Source organism: Tympanuchus pallidicinctus, unplaced genomic scaffold (genome assembly GCF_026119805.1).
Source record: "Tympanuchus pallidicinctus isolate F22 unplaced genomic scaffold, pur_lepc_1.0 scaffold5, whole genome shotgun sequence".
In the NCBI taxonomy this organism is placed as follows: Eukaryota; Metazoa; Chordata; class Aves; order Galliformes; family Phasianidae; genus Tympanuchus; species Tympanuchus pallidicinctus.
In genome coordinates, this window is record NW_026294769.1 from 27,215,377 (window position 1) to 27,230,062 (window position 14,686).

Here is a 14,686-nt window from a genome sequence, read left to right on the forward strand (position 1 = left end):
AAGAGTCCTTTTCAAATTCACACTTCTGTTTTTGTGCTAATAAATCATTTTTATTAACGCTGAGGCTGAGAGTAATAAATCTGGAGTAAATCCTTTCACATAAAAAAAAATATCCAATATTCTAGTTGAAGTTTTTTCACTTTCATACTGGAATGGCTAGAAAGAGAATCTGACCAAGATGTTGATAAATGTTACGTATTGAACTAGATCTGAAGAGATCTGTATATTTTATTATACAGCTAACTTCATAAGGGAGGAGAAAGTCACTGGAACTATTTTTATGATTCTTTTTTAGCATGGATTTAAAATACGCTGCTTAAGGTATGCAGAGTAAAATTCATATGAGCTTTAAGATAGTCACTATCATAAAAGAATACTTCTAATTCTTAAGTATCAGTCATTCTATAAGATTTCTGACATATCTTATTGTATCTGATCTGTACCAAGAATTTTATCTATGAAGAGTGTACAATACAGAACTCCCACTTCCACCTGCATGTGTAATTAACAATGGGTCGTAAAAAAGAGCATTCTTTGGAAATCAGCCTTAATAACATCTAGCAAAGTGGTGGCTGTTCCACTAAATCCCAAATGGAAATACTTTAAATATAAGTTGCTCAGACATATTCCAACAATTAAGAAAATGCCTGAAAGAATGAACACCCTAATCACAATTCCAAGCAGAGTATTTTATCAGAATGCAGACAGAACAAATGAGGGCCAAGTGAATACCAAATATGGCCAATTTAAGCCTATTACGTGAAATGTCTCTTAAAATATAGCGAAGCAAAATGCAGAAGCTTTCAGGATTTCTCAGAAACATAGATTCGTTATTCAACTTTAAAGTCAAGCTTATAGTCACTTTCAAGTGGTAACTTTTTGAAAAATCCTATAAATGCTTTCAGATTGTACTGTAGAACTGTATTAGCTGTATCTGCTTGTGCAAATATGGAGACTGCATCATGAGGACCATTATGCTTCACGTACACACAGTATTTTCTCTTGGCTAACAGATGATAAAAACTTTCCCACGCTGCAAGCTCCAAGTGAGTACTGAAGCAAGGAGTAGCTATAGAGATACTTAGGACAAATGGCAGGTAATTCTATGGCTGCAAGTCACTTCTGTATGAAAATGAGGGAGAAAGGAAAGAAAGAGGAAATAATGCATTGTTTATAAACTTATTTATCAGTCAGTGCCAGGATGAGTTGATAACTGAGACTGTGCAAGTTGTCTGGAAAGCTAAACTGTATTATCACAGTTTGCTGAAGAGGAAGATCTCTTAAAAAAAAAAAAAAAATAAAAACAAAACAAAACAAACAAACAAACAAAAAAAAACAACAACAAAAAAGTAACAATGTTCAGGAACACAGCCAAGATTTTAAATTTCTGTTATGCAAGAAGCATCAGCTTCCCTCCAGAAAGAAAAAAGAAAGTCCCAAACCTGTCCTCCTGACCACAAACTCCATATCTCCTCAAATCCTAAAAGGGAAACATAACTTCTTGATTGCAAATGTGATTATTTTGATGTTCAGCAGAAAAGTAAGGAAAAGGCATTAAGTGGAAAATGCTTTGCAATGTTATTTAACTGCTACACCTGTAAGCCTTGTGGTAACTACGGCTGGCAACAGCCTTATGACTTCCACATAAAAAAGCCCTTTTACATGTAGATCCTTTCTACTGCCTGGGAGAAGGAGGAGGGAGAACAAGGTCCATTCCCTTTTCTCTCATGCCTGCACCAACTCCTATGAATCTCCTTTAAGAAAATCTTTGGGTTCCTCATAGGCACTGCAGATACCATGACTGCCTTACTACCTTGAAGGTTCTTACACAGTCTGTGTTTAGAAAAGCTTACTGCTGTAAGAACAACCATGTGTGCAGGGCAAAAGGACTTACATTCCCTATTGTGGCAACTGAGGAGGAAGATGAAACTTCCCTTTTCACCACATGGCCTTTATAAAATGAGAAGAGCTCGTGGAGAAAAAAAAAGAAAAAAAAAACACAACAAAAAACAAACCAACAACAAAAAAACCAGGAATCATTTGAGAGACTTTCTAATACATTTCAAAGACAGCCACAGATGCCATTTGTAGATATAATTTAATACTTTGTCCATATATAACGAGTCTCTGATTATAACGCTATAAGGCTGCAGCAGCCTAGGCTGCAGCAAATGAGAACAAGCCCAAATGCAGCAGCCGTGGACATAGAAACAAAAGAAGAAAAACTGCTTACCTTTAGAATGCCTCAGACAGGCAGGAATCTCCAGCAAGAGATACCCTTGCCTCCACTGCAAACCCTTGAATGAGGTCTGGGAAGGGGTAGGGATTCACCCCTTACAGATAGTCAGATGAATGCAATGAGCTCCCCTGGGTTGGCCCTGCCTTCGTACCAGGTGCTCAATCACTAGTTCAGGCCATGAATCAGCATTTTTGCTACACTGGTATAACAGATGTATTTATTTAAGGAAAAAAAAAAGTAAGAAAGTCACAGATCTGACAGACAATATGAATATCCAAGCTATGCACCACCAGGAACAAAGTAACCAATACTTTGCTATATATTAGCTATGATACGTATTTGTTAACTATATCTCTGATCTCTCATTGTTAACTACGGTAGATATTTCCGCCTTACAGAACAGATCTGTCCTCTGGAGGTCCCTGTAGCTACTCAGGTCTGCATTAAAACAAATTAAAAAAAGGAAAAAAGAATGAGATGAAAAACATCTCCATCTGGAAATATATATATACTTATTTGAATCCTGAGATGAAGAAATAAAAATTGCTGAAGTTCAAGAGATGCTGTTTGTCTATTCAAAGCCTTATTTGTACTTGCAAGTGAAACACTGAGCTATAAAAATGCATGTGGACAGTGCTACTGACAGATCACTAACAAGAACACACTAGTACTTCCTAGCATCATACATCCATTATTCTGGTTAGCTCTTATGTTATTACATAATACGAACTTACATGCAACAATTTTCTCCTGATTGATGCAATAACTTCAGCATTACGTATTTAAGCTTTGTTATACAGAACACATATCACAGCATTAAAATCTATTGTAAACATGCCACTGGTCCTCTTCTCTTCAGTTGAATTATTTACCTGTCTCTTGTTGACTGATGGAGAATCCAGATGCTAAGGATCTAAACTCCCCTTGACCCTTAGGCACCCCAGCAGCAATATTTACACATTACCCAAATAAGCCAGTGTTCCTGAAAAAGGCAGTAATTTTATCACCTGCTAAATTCTGATGGACTAGGTCTAACTTCCCCTCTTGATTTTTCAAACTCACCTTAGGTTTTAGAAATTTGTTTAGTGTATTTTCTCACTATTTGAAAATACAAGGGTTTGCACTTTTTTTTTTTTGCAACAAAATGAAGTTTCCTTGAGTTTGTAAGGATTTCGGTACGTTCTGAACTGGCCTTCAAGCCACACTCAGCCCAGTAATTGTCTCACTTCTGCACTGAGTTTTTGTGACAATTAGATCTAGAAACCTTACAGCTCTGTTCATTTTCATATCTCACACCCTAGGTTATTTTAAGACTTGAATTCATATATGAAATAACGAGGGAATCGGTTTTACTTCTTTTTAAATTTTATGCATTTTGAAATGTTGACAGAAAATCTGACCTTCCCAATACACCATGGGAAAATATAAAATGACAAACATTAATGAAAGGTCTTTGTTCTAATTTATACATGCAACTTGTGAACCTTAAATAAATGACAGATATACTAGTGTCTTGATCTAATAACAGAAAAAAAAAAGCAAGTACATAGGTAGATATTTGTATTTAAACTATGACTGAATTTACACATGGAGTGAAGCTAGATCTCTTCACATTAGGCTTGAAAGAATATTCCATAGATTACACACATAATGGAAACATGCAGTAGAGTTGTACATACGGCCATGCGTGTGTGCGTTTTGGTGCCAAGCACACAATTTAATTTAATATAATGGAGCTGAAGAAAAACTTACAAACAAAAAGAAAGTTTTAACACAGAAAACTATTTACGAGCAGAGAATGAAGAAATCATCAGGGAAAAGGAGCCAAACAAAAGGAGACAAGAATGGGCATGATGACTTGTCTATACTTGAACTTCTGACCTGTTAGTTGGTCGTCGCCTGCAGCAGGGGCGATGCGAATGTATGGTGTTGTAAGCTGAGTCACGATTATCGCAGCTAAGGCAAAGGAAGATTTCCAGGTCAGCATGCATGAGGGAAAAAAAAGCCAGACTGAAGCTAGGCCAGCAAGAAGAATCTTGGTCAATAGTTTATTGTCTGAACTTCTTATAAACAAAAAAGAAAAGGTAAAAACAAAACCAACCAACAAACAAAAAAAAACCAACAGCACAAATTTCTTTTCATCTTCAGTTGTTAGTTTGGTTGTTGTGAATAAATGAGTTTTTGTATATGACTTTCCAGAAGAGGACTCAAAGCACATTATTTACATAAAATGTGTTTGAGGAAACTGGAGACTGTTAGGCTCTGCTGGTTGCAGCACTGGGCTTTCTAAGTGAAAGGCTACTGCCTATCAGATTACTCTGGTCTTAACTTCCCTATGCAATTTGTACTCATTTCACATTTTATTATCTCATTTTATTATATTTTTCTATATTTCCTGTTAAGATAATTTTCACATAAATGCTCTTGAGCTATCTTAGATTCATTTTTATTGAGCCTACTTAGGTCTCTGCTCTGGAAATGCACACACTACCCATACACTTAACTTGCAACATTCAAAGAAAGACCACTGAGTTATCACCTTTCAGTTAGGTTCGTCTGTAGATGACTGAGGTCCAAGCTTTACATCACCTCATGTTCTGCCACTACAAGAAGAAAAAGCTGAAAAACTCGGATTGTCTGTGTTCCAAGTGCCCTGATTTTTTTGTCAGAGCTGTTAACAGTCTGACTGTTACAGATAGGTATTAGCGTGCTCACAGTAATAAGAACTTGTACTTCTTTATTTGCCATTATGATTGCCTCTAAGTGGTTAAGCACACTATGATACATATGTATTAAGGAATATAAAAAAAAATTAAAAGGTCAGATCCAACATGATGCAGCTGGAGAATGATGCAAAGCAAAAATATTGGAAAATTAAGGAGAAAATTATATGAAAGATCACTAATTTACACAGAACAGCCTGGGTGCTATTAGAAATGTGGCAACGAGTGAGGAAAATAGATCATCTACCATCTGCAGACAATTAAACTCAAAACTGCTGCTGCATAATATTTTGAAATATCCCTCTGCAACACTGAAACGCAGTGTTGATAGTAGCTGCTTGAGTACTGTTGCTATTCGATTTAAAATATTATAATATCCTTTTCTCTCTCATAATTAATGAAAGCCTTCCAATATCGCAGAATTTGAACAATAAAGTCTGCCTCTTGAGAACTGGAATCCTAGGAGATAGCCAAGATGTCTCTATCCAGACAGAGTTGTAAGTTATATCAGGAAGTATAGTCTTAATATAAATCACAAAACACCATAAAGTTGATAGCAATAAACTTGGAAGAGTTCTGGAATGTTTTCAAGTTCGTCTGCTGAGATTTCACAACCATTTAGCTTGAAGAAAGAGTACATATATGAAAGCCATATCTCAAACAAAATACGACAACCTTTATTACCACTGGTATGAAAATTTCTTCCCAATTTTTGTTTGTTTGTTTGTTTAATTATCTTGTCAAAGGTAATGGGAGTGGAAACCCTGCAGTCTCCACATTTGTATATACACCAAATAGTAACAGAGGTCCTAGAAGGCTTTCTCTACAGACAACTAAGAACAGAAGATTCTACATCACAGGAATACGCTATCTGATCCTTCTCCAAGCACAGCCAGTGGCAAAGGTTCTCTCTGACTTCAGCAGAAGCTGGAGGAGAACAAAATCCAGTATTCTGATCCTAAATTACAATTGCTGGAATCAAGATTTTTATATGATCTCAAAAAAGCTGGTGGTGATGGGGGAAATGTAGACATGTGGGCTGCGAATGGGACAGGACAATTCTCCGTCTTGTCTCAGTGCGTGACTCAGTGCGTCCAGGTGTGGTGACTTCTCACCTACAGAAAGTAAGAAGTCTGCTTTTCTCCTTACCTCTACTGGATCTAAACAGGAAAAAATATTTGTACAGATATCTATAATTAATATCATATTACAGTATGTCACAGTCTACATTTTAGTTTTCAAAAAATAATATAGTTTGAATATATAATAGAGATTTGTAAGCACAGTGATCAGTGCTTTTCAGAAGCCCCTCTGTAAAATTTTGTACCAGGGACTATGAATGCCTTTGAGGACACATATGACTTCCAAGTTCGCACAATAACCCCTTGTATGACTTTACAGACTGCACAAAGGTATTATGAACAATTCTGAAACCAGCTTTCAAAGCAAAAAAGTACAGAGATTTGTTTAAAATAAAAGCTGCATTTCTCATCTCCCTATTGTCAGATGTGCTACCTTGTTGCTATGGAAGCTATTCCCATCCATGAAGTCACCCTCACTTCTCAGTCGAGAGAGTAAGGTTTTTCAGTCAGTCAAGTAATTGAAACAGTTGAACATCCATTAGTGATTAGGATTACAAATCTTCAAATCATCTAAAACCCATTCCCCTAATCACCTATTATGATTTGTGAGGCAATGTAATCTGCTCCTGGCAACACCAAAACTCCCAGAAAACAGCACAGAATTTCATTTTAACATGATATTAATATATTTTATGTTTTATTAGGCTTTAGTGAAGATATTTGAAAGTTTGCTATGGTATAGTAAGCAGTCAGTAAACTGGAAATAAAACTTCTTACTTTGTTCTTGGAAAAAAAAAAAGGAAATAGTTTGAAGAGATATAAATTTTTCATATAAGGAAAGAGGCAATTGTGCTAACATTTCATTTATTTTTCAGTAATGAGATTCTAATCCATCATGTTTAGATATATTGGAGGTGGTGGAACGACATCATCTGTATGGAAATGGAATCATGCTGAAGCCAGCTGCGTTGAGAATAGCCACTATGAGATAACGAAGAATTTTTCATGTCACACTCTTACCAGGTGTCCAAACTGCAAAGAAGCATTAACTATTCCTCTTTAGCAGCAGTTCCTCTCCTCTCCTCTCCTCTCCTCTCCTCTCCTCTCCTCTCCTCTCCTCTCCTCTCCTCTCCTCTCCTCTCCTCTCCTCTCCTCTCCTCTCCTCTCCTCTCCTCTCCTCTCCTCTCCTTTTCCTCTACTACAATCTCCACATAACCATATTATCCTAGCACCTCTTTTTCATGCCTTGAAACTGGCACTAGCTAGAGGTGCTAAAAAGATGAGAGTACAAAGATAATTAGAGACAAGTCCCAGCCTTCGAAGTTAAATAAATCAGCAATATGTTTACCTTTCCTCTCTGGGGATCAAACTCATAGCTAGGATTGCCTCGACCATACCATCTTTCTCACAAATGGCAGTAAGATGCGCTGACATTTCAATAAAAAGAGCTGTTCTACACCATGAAAATGAAGAACACAATTTCTCCACTTTTCTTTTTTAAAGCAGTAAAGATAATTGCTTATGGGGAATGGGCGATTTTTCACTAATACACATGTAGCTACTTTGCACTCTGCAAACTGGCAATTTTACAAATCTATTATATATAAAAATGTCCAAAACATTGAGAGATCATATAAAAACCCCCAGAATATATTTCAGAGAAAGTGTTCAAGTAAACAACTAGAAATTAGTAGCACATTTATTATTAATAACAAACAAACAAACAAACTTCCTAAATCTCAGCTAGAGACACAAATGAATCCTTTAAAATTCTGTAACAGATTCAATGATACCTTTCAGCAACATAAAACACTTCTGCAAGACCAAGAGAAGGAAAGGTCAACAGTTCAAATTACAGAATACATCACATAATATGAACATACCTTTTGTGGCTACCCTGACACAGTCAATCTTGGTTTCCTGTGTAAAATAAAGAGGAAAAAGGTCACATCTCGTGTTTCTAAGCAGAGAAAGCCATCCATGTTTCTACTCTTAAAAAGTATTGATACAATGCAGGAAAAGTGTTTACTTAGTGTTCTTCGTTACATATTTAACTTGTTATGATGGAACTCCACTGTGCTTTCACAGTATGGACAAACACTGTTTTGGTATGTTACATAAACAGTTCAGTTAGTAAAGAAAACAGGCACATGATTCACAGAAGCACAGGCAAGTGTTCGGCTTTTTCACTTCGGTAACTTAATGACCTTGGGAGATTTTTCTTTTTCTTACAGGTAAGGATAACTCTAAGCATCATGCTAGACAATTTTAGAAAGAAAAAATAATCGATGGCGTTTCACATTTCTGCACTGTCAGTGCAATGTGAAAGAGGGACCATTATGATTTCTGGCAGAAAACATTTCCAGGCTGTCAGCACAGACAGCCAAAGCTTATCAAGAATTGAAGGGCTCTGGGTAGGTCTGTCCAGGAAATGAAAAACAATTCCAGGAAAAATTAGCCTGATGAAACATGATCTGTGAAGGCCTTTTTACACACTCTCATTCCAGCTCCATCTAGTTATTTTTCTTTTACCGATTGCAGAAAGGAAAAGAATACAGATTATTTCTAATTCAGCAAGGGCAACCAAATGAGAAAGTGGGAGTTGAACATGGTATAAACTAAGGCAATGGGATTGGACAGGCCAAGACAGATGTACTAAAAGCCACAATCAAGTTTGGCTTAAATTTAACAAAAGGAATCACAGCACTCCTTTTATCTTTGAAAAGGAAAGGAAAACAAAAACAAAAACAAAAAAGACAAAAAGCCAATAAATTAGGCTCACTGGACAGCTTTTAGATAATGACAAAATGGCAATGCATTATTTTGTTTACTCGCTATTGACAAAATGTGCTGTTTTCTCCTGTTCTTCCTGTAACCTTTAATCATTAAGCTAGATCGTGTCAGGAAAACTGTTATTTTTAAAATTCATGTGTTAAATTTCACCGTTACTTCATTTTCTCATTAGCAATTACACTGGGCATCTTGGTGGTTGATGCCAATTATCTATTTACACACAGTGTATAAAACCACAACTGTCATAAGACTTACCCCATTGGCCCTGCTAGCAGCTTGAAAATAGATGCTGTAGCTCTTATGAGGAAGAAGAGGAGTATTCCAGAAGCCACTGTAGGTTTTGTTATCACCAATAGTAAACGGCTGAGCAGCTTGTAAGCCATTGGCTGGAATCTCTGCAGCAAAGTAGTACCGGGAATTCAAAAGTGAGGCATTTTGGAAATGAATGGGCACTGGGTAGCACTTCAGGATCTCAGTTGTCTTTTTGGTCCTCCGAGGGCGTTCCTCTTCAACAACTATTTGGTAGACACTAGGAGCATAGAAAGGAAAGAAGAAAAAAAACCCATATGTGTTATAACACTTGGGCAGACAATTCTTTCTGAGACCTTAATCTCGCATACCAGTATTTATGGAAAAAATACACCACCACCACCACCAGCAGCCTGTAATGAGAAAACAAAATGGGAAGAAAGTCTCATTTTGGTATTCAGGTGTATGAATTTATGGCATTGATTCACGCTTTCAGATAAATTAATTTTGTTTTAGAAAAATAAAATTAGCCACATACATCACAGCTTTTCATTCAGCAAATTCATGGAACACTTTCTTGTTTGAACTCTTGTACACAAAAAAGCTTCCTTGATTAGTGCTAAAACATAGAATTAAGTATTATTTTGTTCAAAGAAGTAAGTGTAAAGCTATAGATACAATCTTCTACCCTGTTTCTCTTGCCTAAATGAAATTAAATGAGTAGTTAGATAAAAATGAAGAAATAAATTTCAAAGAGACAGGGAATAGTATTTGCTTAACCGTTGACATCATAACTATTTATAAAAGCACACATTAAGTAAATTAAAGTCTTTTAAAATTTTGATGGTATATCAACTGTTACTGAGCAAGGGTGAAGTACTTTTTGATGGATGTTTTTTTCACTCAGCAAAGCACTTTTCATACATCTTAGGGATAATCTTGTTCTTAAGAGTTTCTGCATTCTGCAGAGCAATTCAGGCTATAGTTGCAGGTTTTGCTGTACTGGACCCACAGGGAGTAGCCAATTCCTCTTCACTGTAAAGGTGCAGTGGACATACAAGCAGAAACAAAGAAACTGTGATTTCTGCTGTATATGCAAACAGCGAAATCATTATACCCTCACAGTTGCTGTAAAAGTCTGAGTCAGTGCTTTCAGATTTGTGAAGTGGGACATCCATGTCTCTAAAGAGGACTTACTTGCAACTTTATTGCTTCACTGGAGACCAGTGATTTTTAATCATTATTTGTCTTCTGAAGTCTTGAATCCAAGCAAGCAAGTCAGTATGGGTAACAGATCTTAAAGAGACAATGTGTCTACTTTTCTGTATGCCATCTACATCTAATAACAATCTACAGTATTTGAAGTTGATAATTCATAACAAGCAGCAATCTCTGTGCAAGGTATATTCATTTAACTGGCAATCGCCACAGTCTTCTGACATGTTGTCTCCACTCCATCATCCTTGTGTTTACAAAAGCCTGCTGTAAGCACAGGGATGGTTGGGCTGGGTGACTGTGGTCAGTACAGATGACAGAGGGTTTACCTCTTCTGCCTGAATTAGATCTTTACTGTTAAGACACTTTAAGTGTCTTTTTGATGATATCTAAACAACTCTAAAATCCCATTAAAGTCAGCAGGGAACAAGTCAGTACAGGCAGCAGATTTTAAAGACCTGACCAGCTAGAAGGAATCTTTCAGGTCAACTGAATTGCTTTCTAGGCTCTTACTGACAAAATAACACATCTAAAAAATCTGCACCTGGACACCTAATTTTGGATTTTTCAATCTGAAGAAGAGACCCATGCAGAAATCTATGTTTAAGTAAAATTAGGTACAGCCATAGAGACAAACAAGTACCTTGAGGGGCCACTTGAAGACCACTGTCGGCACATTCCCTGGAAAACGAGGTCTATATTTTTTAGCAGAAAGACTTCCATTAGTTGACTAATTCCATGCTAAGTAGTAAGGGAAGGTCAATGCATAGCAGCCTGTCTGCAATTCAAATCAACAGCTGACATAACTTTAGAACAAAAAGTAGCTCAGAAGGGTGATTCCAGACTACTTTGAGGAAAGACTGTTAACTTCTCTAGCTATGAAATTACAGTGAATCTACAGTAAATACTGTTTGAGAATTGGAATATTGGAGGAAAGAAAAAAGTGGAGAATGATTCAAACATGTGCTCTTGCAAGGTATTAAACTGGACACAGCTGCCAAATACCACAGCAAAGATAAGAATCCCATGTTCTCACTAAAACATGGCTAGTAAACCAAATTTTGGATTTGGCTGTCAGCCGTGAGGAGAGCTGTCTCCTTTTTTCTTGCAACAGAACTGAATATAAGAAGCATCTCAGACCAGGCTAAGTAATAAGACTTGTTTCACTATCAGTTGAAATGAGCATTCTTTTCATTTTACACTAAGTGATTATAGCTAGAGATTGTAGGTATTTTAGAAACAAATCTGTCATTAAAATGCTCCTTTTCTTCTTGCAAATTCATATTAGTTATACTTCATGCACTACTCCAGTGTATATTACATTTTAAATGCCTGCCATCTATTCATCTTCAGAAACATTAAAGAAAGAGATAAATTGACTGGAGCAATTTCAAACTCAAGATGTCTTTTCATCTTTACTCCACAAGACAAATTAGATTTGCAAGCATCTAGACCTCAAATCTATTTTCTCTTTAATAATTTAAGTACTAAAAGGTCAACCAGCTCTTTTCTGTTCCTCTTTATCAAAGTCCAAGTGCTAATGAAAAACAACTAAATCCTATCTGCTGCCCATTTTCCACACTGTTGTTTCGCTGATGTAAATTAACACATTGTAAATACCTGGGTCAATGGAAACCTGACAGTACTTGAATGATATATTTTATATTTGTATAAATGAGATCATCTTGCTAACAAATTTTATACAATTAAATCAACTACAATTATAATCCAATCACTAATTCTTACAGTTAGGTGCTTTCTTTAATGTGTAACTGTCCAATTGTCTATGCTGAAGAGTCCAAACCTAATAAATTGAGCTAGAATTGCATCAGAACTTTACTATTCCTCAGAGATATTAGTCATATTTTCTGCTTATTTGAAGTTGCATTATTTCTTTTCCACACCTCTGTATGTCAGAGGATAAAGTCTTCCTATCTGTAATCCAAAAAAATAAAATCTACACTGTAGAGAAAGGTGCTGAAAGTATTTCAACTATTGGTAGGACTTACATTGAACTTTCTGAAGGAAAGAAGCGTAATTTGTGTTTAATTTACACTATGAAATTCTACTGCAGAATTCCAATACCTTGGAAATTGAACACAAAATCTACTTTTATATTGACTGAAATTTAGAGCTGCATCAAAAACGAAACACATGGCAATTACTATAAACTTAGTATTCAAACATTTCAAATGTTGGGATAAAAAGCATGGAAAAAGAAAAACTAAAAGACATTTTTTGAACTGCTTTTTATTTTAACAATTCCAAAATGGTTCCAAACTTAAATGATTATACAGAGATACAGATCTAAACATATTGAGGACCACAAATTTGGTTAGCAATTAGAATTACCAGGCTTCTCAGATATTTACTTAAAGCAAATTGTTCAAATTAAAATAATCTTTCAATGCCTCCTAAATATAGAGAATTTTTTTTCAGGCAATGCTGAAAAAATAAAGCATGAAAGAAGTAAAACATTCTAACAAATTAATCAAAGACGCTAAAAGAATTTAGATATTAGAAAAACGAATCATGGTATTAGTCACATGCTGAATCTTGACATTACTCCAAATTACTGGAAGACAGCAGATCACACACCATTTAATCAAAGTCTCATTCAAGGAGACAAAGTCATTTTCCACAGAGATCTACTGGGTAAAAGAGTGGATTTCCAGGTTCTTAAAACAGAAGTCCTTAAAATAGACAATCTAGGTATTTATCAATTGAAGTTTATGAATCTGTAAATGCAACTCCACCAAAAGCAATTTCAAATTGAAAACAAAGGAAAAACAAGCTTGGTTACTTTGTTATTGAACATCTGCCCAATTTTTTCTCTCTTTAATGGTCTTGATGTTTCACTTAACTGGAAGCAATTTGTTGACATCATCAGGAATTTAAAAAAAATAACAGAACAAAAGTGGCCCAATGGTCTGAATCTAGACTAAGGTTATCCGGATTTATTTACTAGTATTAATACAATATTTGTGTGCAATCCTAGACAAGTAAACAATTTTGTGCCTCAGCTTTCCAGCTGTAAAATGAGTGGGAAAGTTTCTTATTCCCTCTGGACCAGTTTAACTATTAAAAATTGAAACTAGGTAACGTACAAAGCCTGCAGAGCTGTGAAGACTCAATAGCATTGCCCCAGTCAGCTCTGTAAACTGCTGGACTAGTTTTGCAGACTGGTAACAGTGATGTCATGGAGTCTAATTTGAAGTTTTCTGCTCTTTATAATCTTCCTAGTCTCATAAACATAAATAATTGGTATATTTTATAGATCTATATATTTTTTGATTTGTATACTTTTTTAAAAAACGCAGTCAGATTGAAACAATAGAATGGCTTAATATACCTATCAACCACTATTTCAGTTATTTATTCCTGTGACCAACCCTACTTTATCTGTATATACTGAACAAAACATGTTCCAACTGCTGCCATTTTCATCATAGATGTGAAAACAGCTAAATGACTGAACAGTAGTCCTGTCCCTCTGGCCAAAGTTGAATTTCGCACATTTTCTCAAAGGGAAAGGCAGACAGTGTTTAACTGTGTTTTTTCTGCATGTCAGAGGCCAGAGATTCAAGATTAGCGCTGATAGCTTAGAAGGTCTGGGCGCACTAATAATTGTTCCAAGAGAGAATAAGACTTTGGGATAAGGGATTTCTGAAAGAATATAGAGTGCATAGTATACTTAGGAAGGTTGACTCTTCCTTTCCAAACATCAGATGCGAGGCAATCTACACGAGACTAGATTTTTAAAAATTATTTATTATTTTGCATTATTTTTTTAAATTCATTTTTGAAATTAAATCAGGCAGGAAGGAACAAACAACATCCCACATCTGACATCATGGGTCAACATAATAAAATAGGAGGCATTATTTTTGGAGCAGTCCTTGTAGTTTGCATTATCATTCCAAGTCAGGAGGCTTTAAGAAAACAGAAGTTCCACAGTCTTTGGAAGGTTTCTAAGTCTGTAGGACAGTTGGTACTACCAGGGTGTAGGAAAGGGACTGAAAAAATGTGCTAGTTAGTTGTTGAAACTTGAATGGAAAGAATCAATTTTATTCTAATGATGACTGACATTACTTTCTGACTTTGTGAGCCAAGAGATAAGTCTGGTTAGCTTCTCCAAGGCAGTGTCTCTGCTCATTCTCAAGAAGCACTATTACTAGCAACTGAAGTTTCAAGCCCATGGGAAAAGTCCCATACTCAAATTGCAGAGAGACATAAAACTTTCTCCATCAGACTTTGAACACAAGTGGGACTAGCATTAGACAGCACCTCCACTGTCATGCAAGGAGCTCTTTTTTCAGATCAATCAGCACAGAAATACCTAAACAGCTGTAAAGGAGGAGATAAGACAGCTCTGGTTCAGCCTC

The 14,686-nt window shown here is 35.9% G+C and overlaps 1 protein-coding gene across 11 annotated transcripts in view; it reads right to left on the reverse strand.

Annotated features, from left to right (window-relative positions):
* Positions 1-14,686, reverse strand: part of PTPRM (protein tyrosine phosphatase receptor type M) — a 451,026-nt gene that overhangs the window by 164,141 nt on the left and 272,199 nt on the right. For 7 of the 11 annotated variants that reach the window (XM_052703737.1, XM_052703735.1, XM_052703739.1 and 4 more), the window contains 3 exons: positions 9,093-9,366; positions 7,928-7,964; positions 4,121-4,195 (listed from right to left, as the gene is read on the reverse strand). In XM_052703737.1, coding sequence (XP_052559697.1) covers positions 4,121-4,195; positions 7,928-7,964; positions 9,093-9,366 — 386 coding nt within the window. The remainder of the gene's footprint in view (positions 1-4,120; positions 4,196-7,927; positions 7,965-9,092; positions 9,367-14,686) is intronic. The other 4 variants (XM_052703744.1, XM_052703741.1, XM_052703740.1 and 1 more) reach the window with 1 other exon arrangement.